Source organism: Meriones unguiculatus (assembly GCF_030254825.1).
Source record: "Meriones unguiculatus strain TT.TT164.6M chromosome 13 unlocalized genomic scaffold, Bangor_MerUng_6.1 Chr13_unordered_Scaffold_33, whole genome shotgun sequence".
NCBI lineage: Eukaryota > Metazoa > Chordata > Mammalia > Rodentia > Muridae > Meriones > Meriones unguiculatus.
The window spans coordinates 1,609,846-1,627,456 of NW_026843645.1; the positions used below are offsets into that span (position 1 = coordinate 1,609,846).

General features: G+C 42.4%; 1 protein-coding gene across 1 annotated transcript in view; it reads right to left on the reverse strand.

The window, feature by feature from the left end:
- Positions 1-8,319, reverse strand: part of LOC132650753 (zinc finger protein 431-like) — a 35,714-nt gene extending 27,395 nt beyond the window's left edge. Inside the window, exons 1-4 of the mRNA XM_060376080.1 lie at positions 8,246-8,319; positions 7,931-8,178; positions 6,451-6,539; positions 4,604-4,657 (exon numbers count right to left, since the gene is read on the reverse strand). Of these exons, the coding sequence (XP_060232063.1) occupies positions 4,604-4,657; positions 6,451-6,539; positions 7,931-8,178; positions 8,246-8,319 (465 nt within the window). The remainder of the gene's footprint in view (positions 1-4,603; positions 4,658-6,450; positions 6,540-7,930; positions 8,179-8,245) is intronic.
- Positions 8,320-17,611: the final 9,292 nt, after the last annotated feature.

Genomic DNA, 17,611 nt, shown 5'->3' on the forward strand with positions numbered 1-17,611 from the left:
CATTAGATAAAATAACTGCATTCAATCCAAAAGGTGGGAGTGGAATTTGTTAATGACCTCTTTGCTAGCTGTGGGGGCAGACCTCACCTACCTCTTGCTACAGAGGCAGACTTTACCAAAATTTTCCAGAATGATTATCTCAGACTATTTCTTTCCTAGACAGTTACCCATCTGAGTGACCAAAGATGTGCCCCTATATGAAAAGGGTGACAGAATACCCAGTTTTCTGTGATCTTTGGATCTTGGAGGGGACAGATGCACCCCTCTCTGTAACAGTTTTCTATGAGGACAAGGTAGGTATGTTGTGCCCGATTCGAGAGATACCAAAAGACTACTAGGAGTCCAGTCCATTGAAAATCACACGAGGATCTTTATTCAAGCTAAATCTCAGGCTGCCAATCTTCCCCAACATAGCAGGTTAGAAAGTGAGGCCCTGAATCTCAGGGAGGCAGACTTTTTAAAGGAAAAAACGGCAAGCGGGGGATTCCAAGCCTTAGAGCTACAGAGAAGGATAAGTTTTGGGTAGGGGGTTCAGCAACCTTTTGGTTAATTGTTCCAAGCCACCTGGCCAAACCTACAGATAGCAATCTACATGATAGCCAACTGGGTGGAGTGGAGGATCCACTAACACATTCTGTGGCATTTATGATAACATGTGGGGTGGAGGCCTGGCTATAATTATCTATTTACACATTTTGTGGTATCCACAAAACCTGCAGGGTGGAGGGCCATGTGGCCTTTTCGGAACCCAAAGGTGGTGATCAAATCATTCCAAGGTCAGTCAACTTAAGACAGAGTCTGAGAAACAAAATGGAGCCACCCCTGCCATCCTCAGTTCCTTCAATACAAACAAACTACATCTGAAAAGGCCAGAATGAACCTGAGTTCTGTGTTATTTGTATACCACTAGCTTAAGACAGTCACACTGTGAATCCCAAATCTGTCTATAGATTAAGAAATTCTGTTGCCCTGGAACTCAGTATGAATGGTGAAATTGCCATCCTGACTCACAGGGACCCACAGCCCTGCTAATGCATTCTCTAATTCATGTCTCCCCGCAAGTGTCAGTGGATGTACCCTGAACTGAAAATGGCAAGACTGAAGAGCTAGCAAAGAGGGAAGCTCAGGCAGAAGGGTCTATGCAAATGAGTGCAGGTGTCCTCAGTCTCCCGAAGAACGCATTTTGCGCAACAGGAGCACTGCAGACACAATGGATTGTCACAGGACACCGCATAAATAACATGCGAATTTTTAAATGCTCATGGTGTGTACTGTTCGGCTTTAAATTGAATGAGTGCAGATGAGAAATTGGGTAGGTGATGCATTTTCCATTGTTAATGGTTTTTAAACTATGAGAATATTCACTCCGAAGCATTCCTGAGACATAAACAAAAAGTTGGGAAGATGACTCAGCAGTTAGGACATTGGCTCAGCGGCCTCCCCACTATCTCCCGGGCCCAACAGCGGATACGCACCACATTTCTGAACTGTAAACACAAACCTGGAAAAAACAGGAGCCATTTACCCCTTTCATTGATCAATACAGAGTGCACCAAAGTCAGGGAACTACAAACAATCCCAGAGTGCATTGTGGCCACAGCAAGCTTCTGTGAGTACTACAAGCATGGCTCCTCAATGAGAACTACAAACATGGCGGGCTGCAGAGCAAAGACTTCTGGGATTGTTTGCAGTCATCTCAGCTTATAGCCAAGCTGTAATGTGGTGCAGGCGCAGAAATACAATTCCCAGAATGCTACGGGCACTGTTTATGCCTTCACAAGCTTGCCTGGGTCGTTTTCCCTCAATGGTAGGGTAGCCTGGACCAGAAGTCGCCCTGAAGCTCTTTTCCACCGCTGCAGAGGCCCTGGTCTGGGAAGTCACCAACCGACCAGGGCACACAGCGTTTCCCCGGGTCCCAAGGTTCTGGAAATGTCCCCTCGCTTTGCCCCTCGCCTTCTTAGGAATCAAGACCTTTCTAGGAGCATCTCCGTGACGTCATCGCCCCGCCCACTGGAAGTCGCTTGTGTAGAGGCAGAAAGTGCAGTTTGCATTCTCCTGCTCAGAGGCCGCACAGCTGGTCTATGGGAAAGGAATCCTGGGGTCTTGCCCCCCCTTTTTTTTGTAATCGCGGCCCTCCCAGTCAAAGCAGCGCAGCTCTCTCGGGAAGGCAGAAATGTGCTCACCCTGATAAATATTTTTAAAGATTAAACAACAACAACAAAAGGCGGCGCAGTGGCATACACCTGGGACCCCAGCACTGGGGAGGCAGGGGCAGGCGGGTATCAGTGTGTCCCAGACCAGCGTGCTCCAGAAAGCGAGTCCAGGACAGACAGGGACACAGAATCGCTATTTCTTTCCCAGTTGCCAGGTTGGATCCCCAGGGACAACAGGGTGGTGCACAAATGTCTGGTTCCCTCCGGTGATGCGCACGAGTCCATGAAGACAGAGCGCTCCTGCACCTAATAGCTAGATTTATATATGTGATAATTTTAATACTATATATTTTAATTTAGTAAAGGCAGAACTGTCTCGAGAGCCCACATCCTCTAGTCCTGTGGCATCGTTGGATGAACCACTGAAAGATAAAGGCCTTATTCTGCCCTAAGCATAGAGGGACCCTGTGCCAGAATTAAGCTAAACAGAGTGGAGGAGAGGGGGATGCTAAGGCGATTACCTGGGCCCCTGCACCTGTATCCAACCTCTAAAAGTTGTTGCTGCAGGCTATGGAGGACACAGGTTTTCCCTTAATTTAGAAAAAAAAAAGCCTGAGAGAATTTATTCCAAATTTTAATACAAACAAGTAACTGACCTGTATTATACATGCACAACAATTTCAGTTCTTCTCCTCTGCTCACACACACAAAAAGCATATACTGTATATGACGCTACTTCACTCTTGGAGGAAAAGATGGCTGTGCTTTGGGCTCGTTTTGTGTTTCTGAGTTTTCTGCAGTGCTGTAGCAGTTATGATCCCACAGATGATGACACATACGGTGATCAGGTGTAGCCACCCAGGTACATATAGGAGCAAGGTGCAGCAACTTTGATACAAAGGATAAAGACAAAAAAAGCCATTCCTGGATGTGTAAATGGACAAACACACACACACACACACACACACACACACATTTGAGGACCCCTTCATTCCTTCTCAAATAATAAGGGTTCCAGGTCCAGATGTAGTTTTGAACAAGTTTTGTTTCGTTTTCATTTTAATGGCCCACATACAGATAAAAATTTGGTCAGGGATTTGGTTCTGGCTCCTGATTGGTATCACATGAGACCAAATTCCCACTGTTCTCCATTTCTTGAGGAATAACTGAGGATGCATATGCCTTCAGTCATGGCCTCTTAAAAGACTATCATATTATTTAGTGTAGTTTAAATAGCAAATGATGATGTTATTCCTATTACTCAATTTCATCTCTGGTGAAAATTCATATTCTGAGGAACATGTGGAAGGTTTTCTAAAACAACTCTCCCTCCCCTACATGCACCACTTTCACACACTCAAAAAAAATACAGCATTATTCTTTTCCCATGTCTGACAAAATCATAATTTCTGAAGAGCCTATGCTGCCAAAAACTCACTAGCTAGCACCCAGAACACATGCACCTATCATGAAGTATAAGAACCTTTGATACAATGACCATCATCATCTACCAAAATGGCCAGTATGAAACAGACCATCACAGAGAGGATGCCCACTGACCAGTGTTATAGTGGAATTCAAATAAAATTATAGTCTTTAACCCAATAATCACTCTGCATGGTAGACGGTCCAGGTGAGTCAGTGAGGGTGACTTGTGCTTATGAGGGTAGCATCACTCCCAGCAGCCACAGAAATAGACATGAAGCTCAGCTCTTCCTGCCAATCTTCACATTCTCCCAAACTGTGCTCAGCCTAAACCCAGAATACCATCAGCACCCCTACCTTCCAGCTAGCTCCAAATGACAGTGAAGCATCTCCAACAGATCCAAGAACATGAACACTTCCTGATGTGTGCTTGACATCACTGAACCAGCCAGGAAAATGTCTGTTATTATCCTGGAAGTAGTAACTGCATGGCTTTCACCACGATCATACAAAATGTTTAAATAATGTGACATCTTCCAAAACACACAACAGGAAGCATCAATGTAACTTGGTATTGTTGCTTTTTTTCCTCTCTCATTCATCACAGCAAATTCTCAGTGTAGCTATGATTTTCTAGGTCCCAAAGTTCCTTTCTTACAATCCTAATATCTTCTCAAACCAAAATGAATGTTATAACCCAGCAGCTATTTGTTTCCTCCTGAGCAAACGTAGTTATCAAAATGGAATTGGTGAATTTCTTTTGGATGGGGTCACCGAAGCTGGTGCACCTCTCCAGAGAAGATGGAAAAGAGTAAATTCCCTAGGATGGTGTCTTAAAGTGAATCAAGTATGGCAAAGCATAATAACAGGAGCCATGCTGGCCCTGCCTTGATTTCCAGAGTCTTCAATATTTCACAAGGACAAACAGTGAGGTCAACCAAATCTCAGCATATGGTTCCTATATTATCATTTAAGATATGCTCAGGAAAACAATAGGTTTTTTAATTAGGATTTCCCCCAAATACCTTCACATTGGCTGTTTGTGCAAGAAGTGCCCACAAATACCCAGTCTCATGGGTCTGAAAAAGGTAAGAAATAATGGTCAGAGAACCAAAAAACACCCTTGAGAGAAGACAAATCCTGTACAATTGGAATAAGGACACATAAATAAACCCACACTTCTACTAAAACTTTACTTTCAACAAAGACAAAACCATACAATGGAAAAATGACAGCATTTTCAAAAAATAGTTGTGGTCTAACTAGATGTCTGCCTGTAGGAAAATGCAAATAGATCCTTTTGTATATCACCATGCAGAAACTCAAGTCCAAGTGGATCAAAGACCTTGACAGAAAACCAGAGACTCTAAATCATTTAGAAGACAAGGTAGAAAAATGTTTGGAACTCAGTAACATGGGATACAATAGAACAAATCAGTGCAGGCTCTGAGATTAACGATTAATGAATGGGATCTCAAGAAACTGAAAAGCTTCTGAAAGTCAAAGGACATTATCAAAAGAACAAAACAGCAGCCAATAGATTGGGAAAATAGCAACACCAACCCTACATCAGACAGAGTATTAAAAATCCAAAATACACAAAGAACTTAAGAAATTAAACACCAACAAATCAACTAATCCAATTTAAAAATGGGGTTCAGAGCTAAACTGAGAATTCATCACAGAGGAATCTCGAATGGTTGAGAAACACTAAAGGAAATCATCAAAGTCCTTAGTCATCAAACAGAAATCAAAATGACTCCAGGATTCCATCTTGCACCACTTGAATGGCTAAGATAAAAAACTCAAGTGACAACATATGCTGGTGAGGATGTGGTAAAAAGGGAACATTCCTCCACTGCTGATGGGAGTGCAAATTTGTACAACTTCTCTGGAAATCAATCTGGTGCATTCGCAGAAAATTGGAAATAGTTCTACCTCCAGACCCAGCTATACCACTCCAGGGAATGTATCTGAAAGATGTTCCATTATAGAACAAGAACATTTGTTCTACTATGTTTATAGCTTTTTATTCATAATAGCTAGAAACTGGAAACAACCTAGGTGTCCCTCAAATCTAGAAGAATGGATAAATTACTTCTGGTATATTTACACAATGGAATACTAATCAGTTATTAAAAATAAGAAATCATGGAAACTGCAGGCAAATGGATTGAACTAGAAAAAATCATCCTGAGTGAGGTAGCACAGACACAGACAGAAACACATAGTATATACTCACTTATGAGCGGATATTAGACCTATAATACAAGATAACTGTACTACAATCCACAGATCCAAAGAAGCTAAATAACAAGGAGGGTCCACAGGAGGGTGCCAGAATGTCACCCAGAATAGAAAACGGAATAGACAGCAGAAGTGGATGAAGAGAGGGAACTGAGCAGAATTTTTTTTTTACTCTAAGACAGGCTATTTATTGTCCACAAAAGAATCTTTTTTTATGTTTTTTTGCCATAAATATAGATTCTATTTTATTTGAAATGGTTGCTTTGGATACAGTCCTCTTGTATATATATCTTATGGCACTGGACATATTCCATGAAATCATAAAAATTTTGGTTATTGAACTTGCCATATTTTTACATATTTACACATATATCTTACAGGATTTCATCTCACACTAGGAAAGCATTTGTTGAAAGACATTCAAATTAAATGTCTTCAAATGAGTGCTTTCAGTCTCCAAATCATTTAAGATACATATATATACACATACACGTTGACAGAACCTTTTTCATTTTAATTTGTACTTTCAACTATAAGGTGAAAATGTTTTATTGGCTTGATGACAGTGAATTACTTACCAATAATATAAGATATGATGCTACCCTTGCTTACCAGTGAGGCTTACCTGGCATGAAAAAAGCCGGTCCATGTTTCTGTATGCTTTAGATCCCATTTCAAATTTGTTCAACAGTGTTTTATGGAGGGCACAGGACACTGCATTCCATATGGAATAGCTGGGCTCAGAAAGGGTCACCACATCATTTTCTTCTGTTAATCTCTATAGAAATTGGGCATGGGTCATGATTTTCACATAGTAAAGCAGGAGATGCAATCAAACCTGTCAATCCAGAATTTATGGAAGTAAAAATCTCCTGGGTACTGGGAGGCTGTAGAAGACTAGAAATAGCTCATTAAGTCAGGGATAACTCTTGTTTTCAAATACGAGAAGCTTCCTCAAAAAGTTCATCAAGTCATTACTATTTGATAGGGACTCAAAATAAAAATGTGTTGGTTTGCCATGTTCTACACCTTCCTTCTGGTTGAAAATAATTTATTTACCATGTGGAAAAACTTCAGTTACTTATGTGAGTACAGAATACCTGCACTTTTACCTGTGTATGTTGGTTCAAATTCAGCAAATCAACACCAAATAGTACCCAAGTTTCAATTAGCTGGCTGTTTTTCTGCAAAGCCACAAAGATCTTTCTTTCTTTCTTTCTTCCTTTCTCTTTCTTTCTTTCTTTCTTTCTTTCTTTCTTTCTTTCTTTCTTTCTTTCTTCCTCCCTCCCTCCCTCTCTCTGTCTCTCTCTTCTCCTTCCTTCCTTCCCTCTTCTTCCTCCTCCATCTCTTACTTTTTCTCTTTGCCCATTAGACCAGCAGAGGTGGCCAGATCCTTCTGTACTGAGTCCCCAGCACCCTATCAACTAAGCCCAGTGCACCTTACCTACTCAACCCCCAGCCCCCCCCACCTCGCTCGTGCACCCGCGGGGCCCAGCAGAGGGCACCAGAAACTTGGGAACTCAGCAAATAGTACCCAAGTTTCAATTAGTTGGGAGTCTTTTTCTTTCTTCCTTTATATTCTCTTTTTCTTTCTTTTCTTCCTTCCTCTTCTTCCTCCTCATCAGAGGACGCCAGAACAACATATACAAGGTCGTGCACAGCCTCACCCCGGGCTGGGTGCACCATCTCCCCCAGGAAGCACGCAGGCCTGGTGGGAGCAGAGGACTGTGCCTTTTCTCTTCCCGCCATGCCCCTGCCTGCGTGGCCGCTCAGGAACTCCAGGCGGATGGATGGAAGGCGAGGGGTGGACAAGAGAGGAAGGCGGGGAACCCCAAATCCCTCCTACTCCCCTTCCTCCCCGCCCGCACCCCACGTGTGAGCAGGACTATGTATTCATAACTGCTTGGGATAAGATGATTGCTGACCTGGGAAAACCATTCCGGGTAGCAGGGCATTTCTGGCGGAAGTCCCGCCCCTTATGGCTTCGCTTCCGTATCCGCCCCGCAGACTTCCAGGCTCAGAGACACGGAGGCCGCCCTACCATCTCCCTGGCCTCTGCCACGGGGATGAAAACGCAAACCCTCTAGTCACAGACAGACCTTTACCCCTTTGTTTCTCACTTCGGAGCTCTTGCTGGTCACGTAAGTCCCAACGATCCCAAGATGCTTCACGCCAGAAACCCCCCACCCCCTGCCTGAGAACTACAAACAAGGCTTCGGAGCTAAGACTTCTGAAATTGTATCTGAGAACTACAAAAATGGCGTCCAGGCGGCGCGATGCATCCTGGGATTGCTCGTAGTCGCGAGCCTGCGTCTCTCCCTGTCGGCTGTCTGGACTGTGGCCCAGGTGTTGCCTACAAATCCCAGAATCCCCTGCGTGCTGTTCCCACCATCATAAGCCTTTGTTCCTAAGCTTCTCACCTGGTGCCTTGGCTAGGACCCTGGAAAAAGGCTCTGGAAGCATCTTCTAGGTGCTGAAGGCCGCTGTGGCACATCTTTGTCCTCAGACCTTACACAGCCTTTCCCCTGGTTCTGGTGTCTGTAAATCTCTCTCTCACACCATACTGTCCCTGGCATCACAATTGGGCAGGAGCTTTGTGACGTCTACTCCTCGCCCCCATCCCATAAGTTAACACGCTTGGCTGCTGTTTTTATTGCTCCTGTTACTACATTAAAATGCCCAGTCCCTGGTAGCTGGAGAAGGGGTCCTTGGGTCTCCTTTAATTATGTCAGGAGCTAATCTCAGAACAAAGGGCCCCTGTTGTATAACCCTTTGAAATTTTGGCTAGATGCTGTTTTGTTTGTTTGTTTGTTTTGTTTTGTTTTTTAGTAAGGGAAAAAGAAGTGGTCAGTTTTAGTTTTCCTCCTTAGCAGCTGTGTAGCCAGTCTCTAATTCTAGAGAAGAAATACTGGGCTCCCTCCCCTATTTCTTTTCCTTTGAATAATTCTTCCTGGTCAGTTTCCTGGATTGCCTTGCAAACCTTAACAATGTATTATAGTTAAAACATTAGAAACACAAAATCTTAAAAACTGTTATTAAAAGGTGCATTGACAAAGATCAAGTAACTTACTCATGCTGCAAGCCTATTAGAATAATACCAAACTGTTTGACATTAACTTTAACATAAGAAGGAAATCAAAAGATATACTCTAACTCCCAAAACATCGTAATTGTTAGTCAAGATGTTTTAGTCAGCAAAGGTATGTACCAAAATGAAGGAGTTTTCTTTTATGGTAGAAAACTTATTAAAAGAGTTTATGTGTACAAAGACAGCTCTATAGACAAAATTAGCCAAAGCAATAAAATAACTAAAGGAGATTATTGAGATACAAATTGGTAAGTAGGAAGTCAAACAATCACTAATCACAAATGATATGATAGTATAAAAAAGTGACCCCTGAAAATTCTACTAGAGATTTCCTACAGCTGATGAACATGTTCAGCAAAGTGATTGACACAAAATTAAATTAAAAAAATCAGTAGTCCCCCTGTATACAAAAGAATATGCTGAGAATGAAATTATATAAACAACACCCTTCACAATAGTCCCAAATAAAATAAAATTTCTTGCTGTAACTCTAACCAAGCAAGTGAAAGACATGTATGACAAGAACTTTAAGTCTATGAAAAAAAAAAAAAAAGAAGAACTGGAAAGATTTCCCATGTCCGTGGCTCAAACTTTTTTCGTACACCTGGTTACCTGGTTATGTTTTTATGAATAAAAAGCCTAACTTAGAAACAAACCAGCATCATATTCTGGCTCCTGATTCCAGATTATGGTCCTGAATGGTCAATTTTTGTTTAGCATTCAATAACTTCCATCAGTCTGAGTTTGATGTTTGAGCGGTTAGTGTGTGGCTATTCCTGAACCTATAACACCTCCACAGGTACAGGTGCCAATGTGAAAATTCTGCTAGCTTTTATGTAAACTACCCCCATTATACCTTCTCAGACTGGGTAATATCATTGGATCACTGGACCAATTGTAATTTGGGTGTTGACCAAAACTCTATTAAACACCTGACCTCCAAAGGCCCCTACTTTATGTGAAGTGATGCAATATTTCTTGGTATCTCCAGGAATACATATTAATTCAGACCTAGCATATAATAGATACAAGAAAGTTTGATTTTTCCTTTACCCTTGGATGAAATTACTCTTGTAAAAGGTAGTAGGGTCCTTCTGGGCAAGGACTGCAGAAAGGCTAAAAGTAAAACTTTTAGGGGATTTGTCAGGCTCCTTCTTCAGGGAAACCTTGTAGTCCCTTCATTCAAGAGGTACTGGATTCATTCACCACTATCCCACATGTTTAAAATCCATTCCTAAGATTTCAGTTTACCATCACACAGCTTTTTAAAGTAATTTATCACATGGAGTGTCTGCACAAGGTAATAAACTCCTTTATAACATGAACTGAAGGCAGTTAGCAAAGTTTGCTTAAGGTGTTTTCATACATCACTAAACTTGTTAGTTTAGTGCACTTCTAGACGCATTCCTGTGTGAAAGCACAATAAATAATACAGTACATTTACACATGCTTAAGTTTGTTTAAGCAATTAACCTCATGGTGTCTTTGCACAAGGTAATGACAGCCACACGTAGAAGGCAGAGGCCATCTTGTTTAACACATATATTTCACATTTCTTTAAGTTATGAGAATCAAATTTATGTTGTCATGTTTGCACAGAAAGAACATTGATTATCTAGCTGTCATACATATCACGTTGCTATAGAACTACTGCATGCTGTTCTTGTCTTCAAAAATTGTGTAAGAATGAATTAAAAAGTAACAGACCAATTACTATTGCACAGGAAATGAAGACATCAAATTTACACAAGTAATGGTTATTGCTTATTATTTCAATTAAGGACTAAAATAAAAAGAACAAGATATAGAAGGAAAATTGTGGGAAATTGTTCAAATAAAGTGCTTGATTATTGGCTTGCCTTTATATATGAGAAGATTGGTTTTTGGCCTATTTTTGTTCCCTGGGAAATTTCAGAGTGAATGCTCCATGGACTTTAAGATTCAGTATAAGAAAGTGCAGAGGAGGGTAATCCAAGATGTTGGCGTCCAACACACACCAGATCTGAGGGGCACAGGATCTGAAATGACAAAATTGTTGAGCAGAGGGGCAGCTGAAGCCAGAACATCAACTCTGAGGCTTCCTGGGTAAGAGGGGACAAACCCATTGACAGTTTCATATAAACTTAAGCAGATACTTGCCCATGATCTAAGAGTTTTTCTGTTTTAACCCAAGAAAAATAAAAACATGCCAATATTCAAAGATCCTGTCAAATATTTATTTTATTCCGAATAACCAAAATCTGGAAACATAAATATCCACCAACTGATGAATGAATGAACAAACTGTATTTTACATCTCAATATAAACTAAGAATGTTATTGCTAAGGCTGGAGATGCAGCTCTATTGATAAGAATGCTTGCTTAGCATGTAGTAATTCCATTTCTAGGATCACAGAAACTGGCCTTGTGTGTACACGACTATAATCATAGCACTGGAGATATAGGCATGAAGATGATAATTTCAAAGTCAAGGTCATCCTTGACTATATCATAAATTTGAGGTTTGCCTGAGCTGCAAGGGAAAGTATAAATTAGCCTCCACTGAGGGAAAGCAGGGATCCCTAGAGGAATAGCTGATTACAGGGCCCCACTTGCTTAGTGTGTAAATGGCCCTATGTCAGAGACTTAATACCACAAAGGAGAACAAATGGGTGTGTATGTATGCCAGAAATATCTTGGCTCAAAAGTAGTGATGCTCAAAGAATGATGGAAATAGAACATGTCAAAAAGACAAAGAAGGAGTTGGAGAAATGACTCAGAGGTTAAGAGGACTGGCTGTTCTTCCAAAGGTCCTGAATTCAATTTACAGCAACCACATGGTGGCTCACAACAAGCCCATCTATAATGAGATCTGTTACCCTCTTTCTGGCCTGCAGGCATATATGCAGGCAGAGCACTGTATAAGTAATAAAAATTCTTTTAAAAAAGACATGGAAGCCAGATATATAAGCTCTCATTGGTCAAATGACAAAACAATTCAAACATCAAAATGATCTGCATATCTATGTCCTCCCAAAATTCCTACATTGAAGTCCAAAGACCCAAAGTAATAGAACTGCATGAGATCTTTGGGAGGTACTTAGGTCTTGGGAGTGAAGTCCTTATAACAGGTTCATAACCTTACTGAAGAGATCCTATAAAATCAAGTGGCCCTTTATAACACTGAGTTTGAAGTGAGAAAAGGACTGTAGATAAGCATGCCCCCAACTAGACCTCATAATTTAACTTTAGATTTTCCAGAGTTTGCAACTGTGAAAAGTAAAGCCTTTATTTATAAATCATTTCTCACATTGCCCCAGCAAACTAAAACAAACAATAACAGTACAGTCCACTACAGAAGGCACATAAATCATGAATCCATATTGATGTAAGCATATGGCAAGTGCATTAACATTCTGATGTGGACCAAGACACAGAATATCAAGGTTCTCATGGGGGTGCAGGGTATTAACTCTTCGATAGGAAATCCTGGCAGACACTTATTACAAGTAATCAAGGTGAAAGTATGCACCACCTGACAAGACACTGTGTGCCACTGTTGTGATACCCTTGTCTAAGTGTATGTATCTATCCATGATCCATGAGAGCACAGAGAGCTTAAAGACATTCTACAAAAATAACTAACCTGGGGTATTAGCCATATAGTAAAGAATAACCATGGTACAACCCACAGACCCAAATAAACTAAGTAACAAGAAGGGTTCAAAAGAGGATATTTGACTACCACTAAGAAGGGAAAATAAAATAGACATCACAGACATGGGAAGTGGAGGGAGAGAGGAATTGGTAAGAGAAGGGGATAAAGAAAAAAACTGGAGGGGGTTTCAGGTGTAGAAAATGTGGGGATGAGAGGACTAGAAGAAAAGGAAAATATGTGTTGGGGCATCTGTGAGACAAGATGAAGACCTGGAATTTTGGAGGTGACTGGTAAGATATGGGGGTGATGCTGGCTGAGACTCCTAGCAGCAGGATTATTGGGACTGAAGTGGACACATCATGTAGCCAGTGGAGGGAGGAGGACACCAACCAACTCACAAAACCTCGACCCAAGTTTGTCTGCCTACAATATATGCAGTGATAAAAGATGGAAAAGAGATTGAGAAAATGGTCATCCAATGAATGACTTGAGACCCAACTCATGGGAGAGACCCAACTTCTGACATTATTAATAATACTCTGCTATGCTGGTAGAAGGAGACTAGCATAACTGTCATCTGAGAGGCTTCATCCAGCAGAAAATGGAAACAGTTGCAAAGACCCACAGCCAAACAAACATTAGGCAGAATTTGGGGAGTCTTGTGGAAGAGTGAGGAGGAAGGATTGAGGGAGCTGGAGGGATAGGACACCACAAGAAGACCTACATAGCCAGGTAACCTGGGACCATGGGGCCTCATAGAGACTTAACCTCTAACAAAAGAACATGCCTGGACTAGTCCTAGCCCCTCTACACATATGAAACTGATGGGCTGCTTTTCCTCAAGTGGGTCCCCTAGCAACTAGAGCAGGAGCTATCTCATATTGGGACTCTGTTGCCTCCCTCTGGATCCTATTTCCCTAGCAGGGGTGCCTTGTCTTGCCTCAGTGAAAGAGGTGGTACTTAATCCTGATGTAACTTGATGTGCCAGAGTAGGTTTTTTGGGGGGAAGGGTATATGGGGAAAGTGGGTGAAAGAGTGGGACTGGGAGGAGAAGAGGAAGTGGGGTTTTGAGTGGTATATAAAATAAACAAATAAATTAATGAAGTGATGTGTAGTGACAAGATCATTAAAAACATGAGGGAACTGTTCCATATTGAAAGAGACTAAAGAGATAATGAAACAATGCAACACTTAAATGTACCAACTTCTTCTGACATTTTTGTAATGACATAGTCATTCAAACCAAAATTAAATGGAATTCTATGTCAGCATGAATTTACTATTTTGATAACTGCACTGTCATTATGTAGGATAACATTCTTGTATAAAATTGTAAATAAACCATTCCAAGTGACAGGGCATAAGGTCAGCAGCTTCCTCTCAAAATGTTCAAAGTAAAGCAGCAATTAACTGTGTACCATACTTGGAACATTTTTCAAATTTGTTATTGTTTCAAAATTGTTATTGGGGAAGCTGGGCATGGTCTTTAACCCCAGCACTTGGGAGGCAGAGAAAGGCAGATCTCTGTAGGCTCAAGGCCAGCCTGGTCTACATAGGGAATCTCAGGACAGCCAGGGCTCTGTAGAGAGAATTTGTATCAAAAAACAAACTAAATAAAAATGTTGTAAGGAGAAGAACAATGTAACTGAAAACTGAACAAGATTAAAAACAAAGCTGATTCTTCACACTGGCAGTCTGGGTAAGACTATGTCTGTAAGAGACTGAAAAGTAAAATGACATGACATTTTGGAGCAGTTAGAAGTTTCTCTAAATACAGCCCAATGTCTTATTATTTTTTTTTATTATTTTGTGTGTGGGGGGTGTTCATGATGTGGTTGAAGGTTGAATACTAGGGAACACATGGGAAGGTCAGAAGACAACTCTGTGCAATCATTCTTGTCTTCCACTTTTTCATGAATTCAGGGATCAAATTCAGGTCTCCACACTTGCCCAGCAAGAGCCTTTATCCACTGAGCCATCTGACTGACCTTTGAGAGGTTCTCTTCAGTGACCTCAATTAGTAGTATTGAGGAAAAAAAATGTGAAGGATCCCTTCTCTTAAACAAATTTTTAGGGATGGATAAATAATAAAAAGATATGAGTAGAACAGTGGTACTCTAGGGCTACCAACGACTAACAATCATCCAAACACAACCTAAGCACCTCCTGAGACAAGGGGCTGCAGGGCTGGTAGCTAAAATTCCTTGCAAGGGTAAAAGTGAATTAACCTGAAATAAAAGAGGTTTCCCCAGCTCTACAGTAATTTTGTTATTACATGGTGCTTATCTATGCATAGCAACACAAAGAGACACAAACAGGAAAATAAGCTTGTGTGAACCCTGTATACTCTTGGTTGTGCAAGTCCATCAAAGTATAAACAGCAACGTATCCGCCAAACTGTTCCTTATAAAGAATCTCTGATGAATAAAGGGAGCAATCAAATCATGTGAAAGTTAAGTGATAGAGAGCACCTGCAGTGGTTGGCTGGCTGTCTTTTATTTAAGAAGCATCATTTCATTCTGGAACGCCGGCACATACATTCTGAAACAATGTTGCGAGAAATGTGCAAGGCTCCTGTCGCCTTTCCCAGTACATTCGTTAGACTGGGATGACCAAGCTCCCCCACCCCACCCCACGCAGCACTGGACTCTCTGCATGTCCTTTCCTGGAGAACTGGCCCCAGCGTCACTCTTCAGTGTGCTCCTTCCCTCCCAACCCCAGCGGCCCTAGGGTGCGGTCCCGGGTACCAGCAGCCTCCACAGAAGCTCTTGGCAGAATACCCACAGGCTCTCCCGACCCGCCCAGCCCGCCAGCCCCTGGATGCAATGCTGAAGCCTCGCCCCGTGACCGCCATCCTGCGGGTCCCTCACACACCACAGTCAGCTAGGCTCGGCTGCTCCATGATGGCCGACACCCGTGAACCCGCAGCTTCTCCACCACGGGACCCAACCCTCTCTCCTCCCGACCTCCCAGCCGGGATGCCAGGCCCAGCGCCACCTAGCCTACCGGATGGCTGCTGGGGGAGGAGGAGGAGCGCAGAGGCAGAGGCAGGGGAGGAGCCCAGCCGGGGGGCGGAGCCTGGGGAGCGGAGGCGGAGCCCGGGGGAGGAGGTGGAGCTCAGGGCGTGGACAGGGGAAGAGCCAGGGTGTGGAGGCGGAGCCCAGGAGCGGGGGAGGAGCTCGGGGATGGAGGCAGAGCCTGGGGGTCGGAGGCAGAGCCCCGGTGCGGAGGTGGACCCTGGGGGCGGAGCCTGAGGCGAAGGCGGAGCCCAGGCGGCGCCCGCCCCACACCCTTACCTGGCTTCTTCAGGTCTCAGCCTACCACGAGGAAGTAGTCAGCTAGCCAAGCCACGACCGCTGCCACCGCCCCCGGGAAGAGGGTTCTCATTGCTGCCCTCACTGCCGCCGCCCACCAGGCCCGGGATGTGCTCAGCGTTTTCCTTTCAGCGTCTGTAGCCATAGCAACGGCGCTTCCATCACGCTTTACAATGGAAGCATGCACTGCGCCTGAGCTACGCCTCACGCCAGCCCCTCCCCCGCCCCTCCTGAGTAGGTTCTGCCTTCTGGGTCAGGTCGCTCTGAGGCCTGAAATTTCTGAAATCTTGTTATTAATTTTACAGGACAAAAGGATCTTTGAGATGAGTGTACATCAAAGAATTTCTCTCCTGTTCTCAAAACTCTTGTCTTAGCTACTTTTCTATCACTGTGCTAAGATATCATGACCAACGCTGCTTATAGAAGAAACGGTTGGGTACCTAGAGTTTCAGAGGGTAAGTCCATGAACATCATGGCAGGGACCATGGCGGCAGACAGGAATGGTAGGCAGAGAACCAGAGATAACAGTGGCTGAGAGCTTACACTCTGATCTACAAGTATGAGGCAGAGAGCTAACTGAGAATGCTGTGGGATTTTAAAATCTCAAAGCCCACCCATAGTGACACACCTCTTCAACAAGATCACACTTCCCAATTTTTCTAAAACAGTTCCACCAACGGGGAACCATATTTTCAAACATATGAGATTATAGGGGTGATTTTCATTCAAACAAATACACTCCTCAATAGCTTCCTATGTAGCCAAGAATTAAGATAAAGAACTTGAATGTCCCAAAGCATCCTAGACACTCAGATTCTTGTGCTGTTTTGTTGTTGCTGCTGCTGTTTTATTTCTGAGACATAGTTTCTTATAGTCCAGGTTGACCTTCATTCCTGACCTTCCTGATGCTCCATTTACAGGCATGTGTCACAACACTTGATTTATGAACTTTTTTGTTTGTTTTGTTTTGTTGTTGTTTTGCTTTGCTTTTCAAGAGAGCATTTCCTGCAGCTTTGTTTGGACTGGACTAGGTCTGCAGACCAGGATGGACTTGAACTCACAGAGATCCAGTGTGTGCCACTAAGCCAGCTGACCTCTTTTTTTTGATGGGAGTATTTTTATCTTTTACGTAGATGAGTGATAAGAGTATTTTACTTGTATGAATATAAGTGTACCACATGTGTACCTTATATGGTAGGAACTTGGCAAAAAAAATAAAAATAACAGAATGTTTTGTTTTAAGATTTATTACGTATATAATGTTGTGTTTGCAAGTACACCTGCATGACAGAAGAGGGCATCAGATTTCATTATATATAGAAGGTTGTGAGCCACCATGTGGTTCCTGGGAATTGCACTCATGACCTCTGGAAGAGCAGCTAGTGCTCTTAACCTCTAAGCCATCTCTCCAGCCCCACAGAAATTATTTTTCATCACTAAGTCATATCTTCAGCCCCTCTGACTTCCTTTTTAATCATCATCATCATCATTATTATTATTATTATTATTTATTTCTTCCTCCCTATTATATTCCAAACAAATTCACCTTCTTTCATTTCTCCTACTGAACTAAAATGTTCTCACCTCTGGGCCCTTGAATACATATATTCTTTATCCCTTCTGGGGTGTTAGGTCCCTCTTGGTTTTCTTTAGGTTTCATAGTGGATTTTATAGTGATGTATACATTTCTATGCGTGGTCTATAAGTTTGTTTATGGTGGATAACCCCACAAGACTGTAAGCTTCT